General features: G+C 37.3%; 1 protein-coding gene across 3 annotated transcripts in view; it reads right to left on the reverse strand.

Annotated features, from left to right (window-relative positions):
* ATAD2B (ATPase family AAA domain containing 2B) overlaps window positions 1-15,009 on the reverse strand; it is a 74,987-nt gene that overhangs the window by 23,027 nt on the left and 36,951 nt on the right. For 2 of the 3 annotated variants that reach the window (XM_032683695.1, XM_032683697.1), the window contains 8 exons: window positions 13,701-14,012; window positions 10,397-10,529; window positions 8,659-8,845; window positions 7,827-8,012; window positions 7,087-7,222; window positions 6,579-6,775; window positions 3,908-4,067; window positions 820-942 (listed from right to left, as the gene is read on the reverse strand). In XM_032683695.1, coding sequence (XP_032539586.1) covers window positions 820-942; window positions 3,908-4,067; window positions 6,579-6,775; window positions 7,087-7,222; window positions 7,827-8,012; window positions 8,659-8,845; window positions 10,397-10,529; window positions 13,701-14,012 — 1,434 coding nt within the window. The remainder of the gene's footprint in view (window positions 1-819; window positions 943-3,907; window positions 4,068-6,578; window positions 6,776-7,086; window positions 7,223-7,826; window positions 8,013-8,658; window positions 8,846-10,396; window positions 10,530-13,700; window positions 14,013-15,009) is intronic. The other variant, XM_032683696.1, reaches the window with a different exon arrangement.

Raw genomic sequence — 15,009 nt, forward strand, 5'->3', positions numbered from 1 at the left:
TATATTTCCTCTTAAATTTATTTTTATATGGACATTTGTAAATTCTGTTTTCTATCCCATATATCTATAGCAGCTTTTCTTGTTGCCCTTGATGTCCCCTGGACAGGTTTAATTCTATCAGGGCTTTAGCTTTCCTAACCTGATCTGTGGCTGCCCAGACAGTTTCTCTGTATTCTTCCCAGGCTACCTTTCCCTGCTTCCATTCTCTGTAGGCCTCCTTTTTGTGTTTAAATTTGTCCAGGATCTCCTGTTCATCCATGCAGGCCTCCTGGTGTGCTTGCCTAACTTCCTTTCTGTTGGGACATATCACTCCTGATCTTGGAGGAGGCAATCCTTGAATATTAATCAGCTTTCTTGGGTTCCCTTTCCCTCTAAGGCTTTATCTTATGGGACTCTACAAAGCAGATGCCAGAAGAAGCTGAAGTCTGCTCTCCTGAAGGCCAGGATAGTGATCCTTGCTGTGCACCCTCCTCACTGCCCTAAGGATCTCAAACCCCACTGCCTCACGGTCACTGGAGACCCAGCTGCCCCTGAGGTTCATATTCCCCACCAGCCCCTCCTTGTTGATGAGAAGGTCTGGCACAGCACCTTTCCTTGTTGGTTCCTCCTGTCACTTGGAGAAGGAAGTTACCCCTCAACACATTCCAGGAACCTCCTGGATAGTTTATGCCCTGCAGTGTTGTCCCTCCAGCATGTATTGGGGTGGTTGAAGTCCCTCATAAGGGGGATGTGAGGGGCTTGTGGATGTGAGGCCATTCCTGTCTGTCTACAGGGGGCCTCCACAGGTTGTTCTGTTACGATAAATGAAGTTAAACATACCTCTTTTTCTTCTCGCTTCCTTGATTTCTTCACACATCTTATTAAATTCTGGGTCCAGTTCAGCAGCAATGATAGCATGAGCAGTGTCTTTCAAAGTACACGCTCTATGTCTAATTATTTTATCTAGAAAACAGGACAGCACATTTGTTTTATCACAATTCTTTTCCATTTCTACATTGTTCTGTGTTGTCTATTATCTGTGTTGTCTGATACAGACAGCAGTAACTGCAGTGTGGAAAGTGCAGAGAGTCCCAGACATAACAAGAGCCTTGTTCAGGAATTAATTTACTCACTGGGGTCTAGGAACATTCATTCAGTTATACTGCCTGCAAAATCACACTGGACATCATCTGCATCTGTAAGGTAGATCTGGCTTGCTTATGTTCTTCCGCTGCTGGTTTTTTTCTTTAACCCAAAATTATTGCTTAATTATTATTTAGCAATTGCTAGAAAGTTCAAAATTGTGCTAAACCAGATTACTTTATTACTTATTTTAAATACATATTTCTCACTTTAATCCATTAAGAAAAACTGGCAAGAAACAAGCCTTGCAGGTGCCACATTTTCATGCCTATTTGAGGAACAGGACAAATTGCCCATGCTGGAAGCATAAATGCAACTCACAAAAAACCAGACCAGTTCCCATACCTTTGAAACGCACAAAAGAAATTATTCTACTGTTGACATTTGAAAAGTAATTGTAACTTAATAAGTAAGCCCATATGTGGAGAAAATTGACATCTAGAATGTTGCCTTTCAATGAAACCTACAACAGTCATTGTTTGCCTTTAGTACAAACATATTTAATTTGTCAATTCATCCACACTGGATTACTTTTTCCAGCTGGTGGAGGTACTTCAAGAGCAAGCATCAACATTAACGTCTAAAACATATTATACAACTATCACATTTAATGTTTTAATAGTCTTTAAAGATGACAATTAAGAGTATAAGTGAACATTTATTAAGCAAGGTTTGTAAGTCTAGAAACAGCAAATTTTACAGCTAGAAAAAAGCTGAGTGAAAAAAGCTACCCCGTATCCAGCTCAAAAGAGCTCAACATGTTTTCTGGGGAAAAATACCACGACAAAAATCTACTGGAAGTCAGAAGTTTTTATTCATGTATTTATGAACCATTATGTTTTATTATTATAAAAAAATATACTGTATTCTTTGCAGATATAATTTTGAGATATTAGACTTCAAAATATTGGCCGGATATTTGCCCTTGCAAAGGAAGAAGAGAGGGGAGAGAAAAAAAAAATAAAATTCAAATCAGGCTGTTTTAATGAACCACTACTTTCCTCTAATCCTGTGATGCGAAAGACCTTCCTACAGACAGTGCTTCAAAGAGGCAAATACTGTTATGTCCAACGTTCAGTGGTTATGTTTCCATGCCTTTAAGAACATTTCCCAGTCAAACAATGGAGGGGAAAAAAAACCCTACCCATTTCACTATAGAACCTATCTGAAATTTTATAGCAAAGTACCAGCAAAAAAAAAACCCCCGAAGAAGCCACTTTTGGATATTCATACTGCACATAAAACCAGTTAGCCTGGTACTCCCACTGCTTTGCCAGCTTAACGACAGGACAGAAGCAGACACAGTACAATTCTTCTGCAAATTCAAGTATGAAGCAGAGGAAGCATGTATGCCCAGCTCTAAAGCATGTGAACATTTATAGGTTAATATTCAGTTAATGCATGCATCTGAATGCATGGAATGCTTCCTCAGAATAGCCATGGAGTGCTGTTTCAGCAGTGTGTTCACACAACAGCTCAAGAAATCCTGCATGCCAGAAGGGCAATGTATCATACTGTTGTTAACAGTAGAGGACAGAACTATATTTCATTACCTCCAATCCAAAACTGAACCTAGACAGAGTCAGATCAATTTCTCCCAGTTCAGTTCTGACAGCAAGGAAAATCAAAATATCCCTAAACAGGTGCTCTTCAGATACACTTAGAATCCCAAGTACCCCTCAAGGGCTTTCATTAGTTCACATCAATCACACCTTAGAAGTCCTTAAAAGTGCGTTATCAAGAACACAGAAAACCTTTTGCTGTGTATTAGCAATGGACTTTTTTAGTTGTAAAACAAAATGTATCATAAACTGAAGAAATAGTTGATCATCTACAGATATGAACCAGTACTGGGTTCAAAAGGCAATGCAAAACAAGTCTAAGTGTTTGACCAGACTATACTGCATCTAGTCCACATGAGACACTTGCAAATGCCTCAGAAAATCAAACATTTGAGAAGTGAAAATACAGAATATGGTAAAACAATTTCACAAGATTTCATAAAAAACTTTTTAACACATTGGACTACATTTGTAGATGAACCCCGACCTCCAAGTATATCATATGTTAAATACAACTACATTAAAAGAGGGGGGTTTGTTGATGTTATTTTATTGATGACACTTAAAGCTGCCAGCTGAAAGGCTTTCTTTTGGCAATATGCATTGTAAGGCAGCCCTAGCAAAGAGCACACAAGATGTTCTTTCCTTAGTTTGAAGCGTGAACAGCTTTTACATGCATTTCAGTCTACAAATTCCATTTTAATTGAAAGCATCCCATCACACTTTGTCAAGACAATACTGTCTAATCTCTCCTAATCAGCTGCAACTGACTTCCTTGCCTGGTGATTTATCCTGTTTTATTTCTATCCCCAAATACATAGACTTTAATTTCTGTGTATGAATTTCATGTTCTAAGCCAATATGGAAATACAGCAGGCCACTGCCAGATTGTGTGCAGGATTCTCTACAGAGCTCTCCAAATTACGGTGGGGTTTGTTGCATACACCAAGTCTATTCACTGAAAAGGAGCGATCAAATTCGAAACGGAACTACAAAACCTAATTTATTAGAAAACAACTCTGAATGCTGTAGTTCTCCTGCTCTTGTAATGTCCCCCAGTGCACTATATGCCTCAGAATACTAAAACCACAGACTCTTAGGACTTGCTTATCCTAATTATCACATAGCATGCAGTTTCTTTAAATGCCTGAATAGCAACCAAATAGAGGATTTAAATACCAAGCTTTCAGATTTAGATAGGCCAAAACAAAGCAGGTTCTTACCTCCAGGGTCTTTGTCTGGATTGTACTCCAATGCATTACTGCAGATCAGGTCAATGTCTGTTAGAAAATCCTTGGCTGTTAAATAGTTGTGTTTATCAATTTTGGTTATTACTGTTGATAGGTCCATTGGCTCTTTGATAACTTCAAGGTAATCTGAAACCTACAAACAAACAGCACACAGAAATGACACAGGACCATATGCATTCCATTTGAACACTGACAATTTCACATCTTTTATCCTTGGATTCATTCCACATGCATAGCTCTAAGACATTAACCAGACATTTTGATTTTTAAACAAATTTATGTTGAAAATAGAAGTTGCATCAGACTAAAAACAGAGGATTTCCAAAGCTACTTTTTCTTCAGTAAGTCACCAATTCATTTCTCAAAATTAATTTAACAGTATTGTTGAGGCAACACATTTTAATGTAAATGTATTTTTTATTTTAGACTGATTTATTTATAGTTTTTTATAGTTTTATACCACTGTCTTGGACTTAAAGGGCAAAAACCATCACCCTAACTTGAAACACTAGCAAAAATTAGGGAAGCTCTAGTTTGTTCACCTTGTAGGTAAAGTTCTCAATTAACCGAACAGTCAAATTATCAACTTTTAAATGTCTTCTATTAAATACTTTCTTCAATCACTCATTTAACAAAGAAAAGTCAAGTTTTACTGATTGCAGACATTAGATTGACTGTACAGAAGGACAGTGTAAAGAAATAGCCTTGTGTCACAGTTTACGATGAGCTTAGATCGTAACTGGAGATTCAGCAACCACTAGGGTACACTAAAAAGTGTTTAACATAATTAATGGTACCATATGGGTCTCAAGCTTGATAGGCAAATGCATCAGCACAGCTGCTGTAACAAAGTTCACAAAAAAAAACCAACTATGAATTTATTATTTACTTCAAGGAAAAAAAACCCTACATTTGAATGTTTCAGTGTGATTAATTAAAAACACTGGCAGTCTCTGAAACAGTAATGCATTTTTTCTTCTGAAAATCACCCACATATGATGGAACTGCCAAAGCCCTGAAGAGTTAAACAGATATTCAGATCAAGCCATAACAGTTCCTAAGAATTTATTTTTTAATATAGTGCCTGTAGACATATATTACAACATAAACTAACAATAATGCTTTACTTCAGTGGACAGCAATCTGTCACCTAATTCCTTAAATACAGGCATTGAAATTTATTATGAAAAATTGAAATGGCGAAAATTCTCTTTTTGTCTCCCTACATGGAAACATGATGATAACTGGCTCAGGGATTGGAAAGCCAAGCCACAGACATCCTTTTCTTTTAGCATGAGAAAATCTTCACTGGAACCTGTAAATATTACTGCTGAATTAGCCAGAAAAATCCTTGACTTATCACACAGCAGCATTCTCTGCAATGCAAGCAGGAGTGGAACTAACTTTTCCTAAGGCAGTCAAGTAGACTATTGTACAAAAGGAAAGGTTAGTCCTGTTCTTAAACGCAACAGGTGGGACGTAGAGGGTTACAATTGATTTCTAGTGCTGTGATATATTAGCAGGGTTTCTGACCAGGGTTTAAATAACAAATTCACATTTCGATTCTCTCCATCTACAAAACAAGGACATTTTTGGTTCTTTCTTTACATGTTCTTATTCATGTAAGTTTATACCACAAATTCTCTGGGGAAAGAAAATACCTCTACTACACACAGAGGAGTTTCCTACAATAATGGACCTCCCAAACAGTTCCATAAGAAAAATCAAACCAAGTTACTGCTCAGACCATGTTCACACCATAAGTTGCCATGTTAAACAGCTTTTGCCAGTCTTTCAAAAACAGTCAGCTACCAAACACTATGGAAAGCTCAAGTTAAGAGAGGACTACTGCATGGGTCCATAAGAGATACCTGTTCCACCCTGCAAAGAATTTACACTCCATATCTGCTTTTTACAGTGCTGGATTTCTAATGTCCCATATTACCTTAATGTCTTCCAAAAGAGAGGTTTCTCTCTTTAGAAGCAATTAAGGAATATTTTTTTCAGTTAGCAAGCCTGTGCAAAGCTTGCAGTGGGTCAGCATCTGATCTCAAAGTCAGACAAACACAATCCTATTCATACAGCAGCACCTGAAAATAGATTTGCAGATCGAACTGTCTCATCACTTAGGTGCACACACTCCATAATCGACCAGTTAATGCCTTATAATGTGCTACCAGCTGTGATTAATGGCAGCCACAAGCATTACTGCTGAAATTATTCAACAATACTATTAATGCTGAATACATTACAGAACACAGATCACTTTCCCAATATTATCGTGTCTATGATTACAATGCTGTAAAAGCTTTTATTAAAGAATTATATCTACGGTCTCAAATATTTCAGGAGCACTGGTAGGGACAGGAATGCTGGCATTTTAAAATGCTGGTTTCAGTTATAAAACTGAGAGGAATGCACAAGGGTTTTCGACAGGTCACTGGCAATAGAACATACTCCAAACCCTTGCATCACGATGATGAGGCTGTGAACATCTCACCAGCTAAAAAATCAACACTCTCGACTGGAAAGATCATGGATCAAACGTCTATTTTTCTTACTAACTTAACCGTTCCCTTTTTTTAATTTATATTCTTTTTTTAATAGCTTCAACTTCATTGTTTGCACATTACTGAAACAAGACCTCTTCAATATCCACCGGTTTGCTGAAGATGTTAAAGCGCTTGTCTGTGGCCAGCCTCTTGGTAACATCCCTGAGAAACAACCGCAGCTCTCGCAACGTGTTCTCTTCCTGGTCCTCCATCCGCTGTTTCTCTGCCTCCGACAGCTCCCGGGCAGGACATGGCAGTGCAAGAGGAAGAACTTCCAGAGCACGAAGAGCTAGGGAAAAAAAACAAGAAGTCAGACAATGGAAATATTAACAACACAGTGGCTCTTGGGATTATGCCACGTCAAATTCCACCATATATATTTAATCTCCTCATGAATCTAACTATTACTGCATCCTTAACCCCACAGCTCTCCATCTTCCAAAACTGTTAACTCTAACTATGAAATTTATTCTGCGCACTGATTAATACTGCCACATGTTAATTACACTGTCAATTACCCACACCTTTTTAAAAAGGAACATAACAGAAAATAAAACATTCAGATCACATTATAATTGGTTTTACTGTAACTTAGTTTACCAGCCTGTTTCCTTCTTGGTGGGGGCATTGCTGCCTCATCAAGAATTAAGCCTTTGAAAAATCGCAATCTGTCTTCTTCACTTGGTCTTTGAATATAAAAAACCTCTTCATACTGGATTCTGAAAATACATTTCACCTAGGGAAAAAAAAAAATATCAGAAAATTGAGTCCCCACTCAGAAATATATGATCAATGACCATATCAAAACACTAGTCACAAACTTTCCAAAATCAGCCACAAGACAGAAGACAGTAAGCTCTACCTAAAGCGGTGTTTACAGTAAAGGTAAAACAATACTTGTAATTCTCACTGAATAGTAACTAAACTTGCAGTATCCCACAATCCTAACAATGGCCACCTCTGCAGTGAAAGGCAGAGAAAGGGTAGGAGAAAAAAAAAAAAGTCAAAAAAAATGTTGAGAAAAAAAAAAAAGGAACTTCCCTCCCTCACCCTGAGCCTCAGAAGACGTAAAGCTAAAGGTCAGGTCTTTATATTAATCTGCATTTAATTATAATGCAGTAATTTATCAAAATAAACAACAGACAAAATTAACAATTTTGTCTTCTCAGCAGAGTAGCATGGAGTTTATGAAAAATAAGTAATATGGACATATATCCCTCATTAAGGAAAACTGCAAACATTCAATTAATACCACATTTTCAGTTTGACATATATTAAGTTAGAAAACCATTACAAAACAAAGTGGTTTTACATGACACCTCCTTCCTCAATAAACTTACCTCTTCAGGCAATTCACTAAACATGGACTCAGAGGTAGACAGTAGAAATATAGGGGAGAAAGATGGTATATCTTGCAGCAGAGTTAGGAAAGTAGCTCTCACAGTTTCACTGACAGCTTCCCACCAATCACCAATATGAGGCATGTAAACTATACTTGGTACTGTCCTTCGAGCTTCACGAAAGATCTAATTAAAAGAAACAGTGATATATAAACTAAGGAAATAATTGTTAGTATCAATTAGGAAATGACTCATGTTTGTGGTATTTTATAGACAAATGTTCCAGCAGAATACAATTATCTAATGCTAAAGACTTTCTAAACAAGTGTGTGTGACTCTTGGCTGTAGCATTCAATTATCTTACGTCAATATGCCAGGGAGCACAGAGCAACTACTTGTCATATATGTTTTAAAAACTCGCTATTAACTGATCAAGATGAAGATTCAACTGATTTGAAATCCACGCAAAATCCACTGCCAACTGTTTTGAAATCTAAAACATTTAAAACTAAGCAAGTGAATCTAGAACCACAGCATACCAATTCATATACAAGTGAATAAAATGAACATCAGGCACCGAATACCAAGACTAAGATTACTTGGTATTAGGTATGTGGTGAGGGGGCAGGTTAAAAATGTAATTACTCTCACTAGTAACTAGAGAGATCTCCATCACCCTCTAGAGACCTCTTTATTTTAAACATGAAAATAGAAGGAGTCTATGAAAATCTGGATTTTAGGTTACATTCCAGCTGGCTGTCTTTACATTGGTGCAACTAATCTTTTCCAGAGTTACATAATTGACTCATTACAAGAGAATCTGAAATGTCACCTGTGCACATGACTCTTCAGGTGTTTTGGCACTGACTGAATAAAGAGCTGGCAGGTCTAGCCTGTGTACAGAGAATTTTTCCAGAGTGTGCAATAGTGCTGGAGCAAGGTGCGAAGTCTGACCCGAACCTCTTTCTCCAGAGAGCAGTAATCTCGGTCTGTAAGAGGTTGGCTGGTGATAAGCTGACCTGCAACAGAATAACAATCACAAAAGTCAGTTAACACACCAATGTTATCAGTGGATGGATATATATAATAAGATTGTTTTAGAGTCTAGAAGACTTTCAGTAATGGGTAATAGCTTCCTAAAACGGCCTAAAAAGATTCAACTAACTCAACTATCCCTCAACACTACTTCAAGTCCCAATAACTCAAGTTCTGTCTTACCTTTGGTTTCACAACCATTTAATTCAAACTCATCTGTGCAAAGTTATGCATAATATTAAATTCATGACAATTTTCATTATAACTAATTTATTTAAAACTAATTCCTTGATCATATTAAAAGACTTAATGAACTTACAGTAAAGACAGCAATTTAATCATGTCTAGTTCAGTCCTAACTACTAAAGTATCTCTTCAGTAGCCTCAGGAATCCCAGGTCAATCCTTTCATCCCTTAAGTGCTGCCCAAGATTTTCAAGAAGCACCGAACATTTCAACAGTTTGTTTATTTAAGAACGAGGATTTGAAGTAGGATTGAATAAAATCACTATTCATCTTGTATTCTAGCATATTCATACATTTCTATTCAGTAGATTTCCAGACAGAAGGAAGACTGTAAAGGAAAAACTCCAAAGCTAAACTTTTTGCTTGTTTTTTTTTGTTGTTGAGAAGAAATTCTCAGCAGTCCATACAAGGGGTTTTGGGATTTTTTTGTTTGATTCTTTTGGGGGATTTTGCCCTGTTTTGGGATAAATGAGACATGAAGAGAGAAGCATTAAGTTCTTCCATTAAAAGTCTTTTCCTCTGATAGAAAACTGATTATAAAACAAGAAAATTTTTAATTAATTTGCGTTTTGTCTCATCAAGGTATTTTTATCTGCACATCAGTCAGCTCAGGCAGTGAAACAAGACTGGCTGGCATTACTTCATGTTAAACATTTTGGAACAACAATGAGCACTGCTGACCTTCAGCTTTTCAGTTCTGGTGGTGGAGGTTACATATACAGATAACACTTAAAAACGTCAAGAAAATATACTCTTCCAGATTCTCTTATTCAGACACACATACACAAATACATATTGGTTTCGTTTTGGCTTCCTCCTTCACAACCTCACAACGAAAGCTTAAATTTGGCATTAAAATACTTGACTATGTACCTCCAACTATTTGAACTTAAATCCTTATTTTTAAGCTCCATAAATTCTGATCTGGCATTACTATTTAGCACAAAAATTTTAGCAGTTTTCCACAAGATGGCTCTACTAAACAGTACCACTAATGTTTCTAACTTCAATTTACTCATTCAGCAAACTCCCTACAGAAACCATCACATAAAGTAGTCTAAAAATATTCTTAATATAAAACAAAGAAATGTTAATTATTGTTAATTACTGCAGGACATGGCCTTTCCTAAGAACATTCCCATATCTGGAACTCTTGACCATGCACTTAGATGTTTCCATCACAGAACACCACTGCCACCCCAAAGCAAAAGAATGTCTTCCTTAGCTCTCCTGATGTAGGAATTTCATGGTTTCATCTGTCTGGCTACATGCATTTAGAGGGACACTCACATTGTAAAATGAAGGTAGGGTTTATGTATAGCAGCTGATGACTGTTTCTTTGGTGATCCTGAGTGACAGCTCGTCTCAAAAATTGATGAAGCATTCTCATCTTCACTATCATCTAATATTAGACTTGGTACATCTGTTCCAAGAGATGTATTAATTAGAACTTTATCACTTTTAAGTACATGTACAACAAACAAGAAAAGACATTACAATTTTGTGTCAATTATAATAAATCTTCAAATGCAGAAGAAATTACTTTAAACTGTCTAAATATCAGAATTCAGAATAATAAGTACTTATTACTTCAAAAACCAAAACAAATTTAATACTGTAAGTCTAATAATAATTGCAATTTATTTTTTTAAGCCACCAAGTTGAACAACTCAAATACAGAAAAGTTTAACTTGTTACGAAATGCTTCCTTTGGTTTTATTTCACAGCTGAAGGTTTTTTCAAGGATAGAGTCATAAAATTTGTAATTCCTCAGACTATGGAGAATTTTGTACTTATTTATTTGTTCTAAGTGTCCAAATTCTCACAGGTACACTTCTTCCGAAATTATTCTCAGCATGACTACCTAGACAATGTATGTTTATGAAGAATTGTTTTTCACCCTCTGATAATCTGGCAAAGAATATCAAATTACTTTTTATCAAAATCAGTTCAATGCATTCCATGTTCATTTACTATATCTTTACCTATTTTGATTTCTTTGCTAATACAGTGAAATACAGAGAGATACAAGTGTTACTCTCAAAAATACTGCATGATTTGTGGATTTACATAAAGCCATGGCACAGGTCATGCTACACAGATCAAACCATCACCACGGGACAACGGAATCACCTTCAAGGCAGCAGTAAGTGTTGGATGAAGATGCCACCTAAGGACAGTGCATCTAGCCACAGGGTCCCAGGAAAAAATGTTAAGAGGCAACAAAAGTTCCCTTAGTTGGCTGTGTGATGTAAGAAACTGGATTCAGAGTAGGCTGGGTAGGAAAAATATTCTGCTGGCATGGGATGAGAATGTACCACAATCCTTGTGAAGGCATGATACAGCCACACACCTGACAATTATTCCTCAGGGAGCAAAGATGAAAAAGGCTTGCAGACCCCAGCCAGTGGCCAAAAGCTAGTCCATAGCATGAAAACACAGCATAGAAGCTGCTGGACATTTAGCTACAGCTACAGACAGAGACCTTCAAACCAGCTAGACATAAGCCTCCTAACTCTGGGCTCACTACAGCCCCTAAACACACAGAATTTCTAGTATACCAGATGCAGGCCATAGGGTAAAAGTCCTATGCTCCTGTACTGGACAACAGCTTTTGCTTCCTAAAACACATAATTATTTTAAAATAATCTTTTACTCCCAAGCATCAAGACTCTGTGACATCCTTTGCTTGAGCATCTGACTCACTGAATTACAAGAAACAGCAACTGTTAGTACAAAGCAGAAAACTAGATGTGCAGATTGTAAGCACACCAGTAAGCATCTCCTATATACCTGGCTTTGAATCTAAGAAAATTTGAAGCCCTAGTGTATAATCTACATTTACATTTAATCATTGTACCTGAAAGTGGATTTTTCTGATTTTAACAAAGATTAAACTTATTATTCGATATTTTCTTGGATTTAAGGAAGTAAGAAGAAAAACTAGGTAAAAGAAAATGTTAAAAGAAACCTTAGTTCACGTATCTTCAAAACTGAATATCTAAAAATACTTATAAGCATCCACAGCAGCACATTATCTAGTAAGACCAGTATTTAAATCAATTAATGTTTCCAAACTCATTTTGTTAGCAGTAATGAGCAGCAATAAACGGGATTATACAGAATGTAACCAAAGAAGATATTCTGAACCAGAACTTTACAACAAAGAGGGGGACACCAATTCTTCAACCATAATGACAGTCTCTAAACTGGGTGTTACCAACAGGTTAACAGTATTACAGAGAGACTTAAGCATCTTAAACAACTTTGGTTATGAGAGCCTAATACAATCGAGGGGGCCTAATAGGATCTAACTGCAGCTGTAAGCCAGCTCAATTCCCCTTACCCATCACCAGGGCTCCCAGGGCCTATCTCTGGCCAACTCCAACTCTTGTTAAAACCTCCAGCTATCCCACAGTCAGCAGAAAACTGACGTGACAAATACATCATTTTTGGATGAGTTCTCTGGCTAAAATGGTTTAACAAAGAAACCCGAGGTACTAAAGTGGAAACGATAGAGTAAAAATGCACAGCTGGGCTGCAGGAACTGCAGCAGCCAGCACAAGGATCAGCTTAAGCTGCCTGGTCTATAGAATGAAAATGTGCTCTGGAACAGGAATGGAAAGAAAGTCACGGCTGTTACACATTTGCTTAATAAAATGAGTTATTTGTAAGTTAATCACACGCAACCTCAACTACCATTTACAGAGTTGGGGTGGGGAGGTGAGGGTGACCCCAGGTAAGAACAGTAGAAAACAGTGTGTCAGAATAAGTAGATATCAAACACAAGGTACCTGGTTCAACATTTAAATTCCAAGAAATGACCAGGGTTACTATTAGAGTATGTCTCAAGAGAAGAGCTGGGTAAAAAAAACCAGAACATATTGACTCACTGCCAGTCAAAACAGTCAATTGCATTCCTTCTTATCCCCTGCTTCCTCAGTGCACTCACTTTGCCCCCGTTGCAGCAGGGTTCTGGCATTCACTGACCCCTTAGTGAATGATTTTACTAACTAATTTGGCAAAAAAAGCTAACTTGACAAAACAGCAAATAGTTCTCCACTTGCTAAGGCAACAGAATCAACTCAAGAGGACCAGGAGTGCACCAGACCAGAGGCAAGGGAAGCCTCAGGACTTTCTCCTTCACCAGCAGATGACCATTACACAGGCTAAGGTATCTTGGCTAAACACAGTCTCACCTGCTGAGCTGTGAGCTCCTAAAAGCTTCTGCACCATCAGCAAACAAAGGACTGGGGGCCAACACTCAGGACAGGGCCAATTTTTCTTATTTTCTGGCCTCTGATTATGCTCCATTATTTCTTTTATTTAAACTGTAAATTACTTGTGAGTTCTTCTTTTCTTTGGATGGTCCTCACACCCCTGGGACCTTGGTCTATAAAAGTCAGTTTATGAGATTCCACAACAACTTGGAATCAGCAAAAATAGCTAGAAAACATCCCAGGATACTGTATTTATGTCCTAAAAACACTGCTGCAAATACACATCAGATTTAAGGCTAGTAGGAGAAGAAAGCCAGCTGGAGTATTTCCAAATTGAAACAGCACTTGCAAGAAGAGCAAAACCACACACATACCTTCACTTTTGTCACCCTGGCTAAATTCAGCATGAGGGAACACCTTGTGTAAAACCTCAAGAAGTTTAGTGAAGGTCCGTTCCAAGAGTGGTCTGATCACAGGAGACAGTGCATGTCCTGAAGATGTCACGGCACGTTGGGAAGCAGGCACAATATTCTGCATTGCATGATAAAAATCCTGCGCGCTGAGAACTACTGAGGAAACATCCAGCTGTAGCTTCTGACTGCTCATGTAAATCTGGGGGTAGCGTCGTCTCAGGGCAATCAAGGCAGCCTCAGTGCAAAGTGCTTTTATGTCAGCTCCACAGTACCCTAGTGCACACAAAAACAAAAATATCTTCCATTAAAAACAGCAATGCTGTGCTACATGTGTCTCAAACATGCCTCAGGCTAAAAAACAATCAGTAATACTTAATTGTCAAGGTCCATAAAGCATCTGCCGAAAGGTATTAGGTCATAATCTGGTGACAGTGTTGTGTACCAGGAAGTTAGACAGGTATATTAAATATACAAGAAATTAATTCCATATTGAGGTTAAAATTACCTACACTTTCACTATATCATATGATAAATAGTGTATTTTCAGTCCTGGGTTATAGGTCTATCATTGCTCTTTTCTTTAACATTGTCTAAAGCATGTGTGGAATTTTAACAGGCTAGTCCCTCTCCTCTTTTTTAACTTTAATATCTCTACATGAATATGTTCTTTAATAGCAAAGTAATTTTGTTACACTGAACATCACCAACTTTAAACTTTTACAGTCTGAGCAAATGAGCAGTATAAAGAAAACTGTTTCATGAACAGACTATGGAAGAAATGAAATCTCTTGTTAAAAAAGCATACTCTGGACTACTGGAAAAATGTTAACTTCTACAATCAAGAAAAATGTTTCAGACTTTTAAGAGTTTCATAATTTTACTAATATAACCAAAAGTAGACATTAAAATGCATTAGAATTTTAATTTACCCTTTCTTCGTAATTATCTACAGGTGGCTACCTATAATTGCTTAATCATCATTGCTGAAAAACACAGATCTGATAATTATGAAATACTGAGAGATTTAATACCTCTGTGTCTTCTGCAGTACTAATTGTTTGGGGGTTTTCCCCAGAGCTAGAAATTAGCTTTCAAATTTTCCATCTCTCTCAGCAAGACACATTAATATGCTCCTGTATTTTGAGGCACCATAGCTTTATCTTTCAAAATCTGTAAAACAATATTCCAGTGAGAAAACTCTTTTAGAGAATTAGAGTCACTATAGGAAAACGTGTTGCACTGAGGTACTGCCATATAAAAGTTAATGGGT

This window comes from Chiroxiphia lanceolata, chromosome 3 (assembly GCF_009829145.1).
Source record: "Chiroxiphia lanceolata isolate bChiLan1 chromosome 3, bChiLan1.pri, whole genome shotgun sequence".
Lineage (NCBI taxonomy): Eukaryota > Metazoa > Chordata > Aves > Passeriformes > Pipridae > Chiroxiphia > Chiroxiphia lanceolata.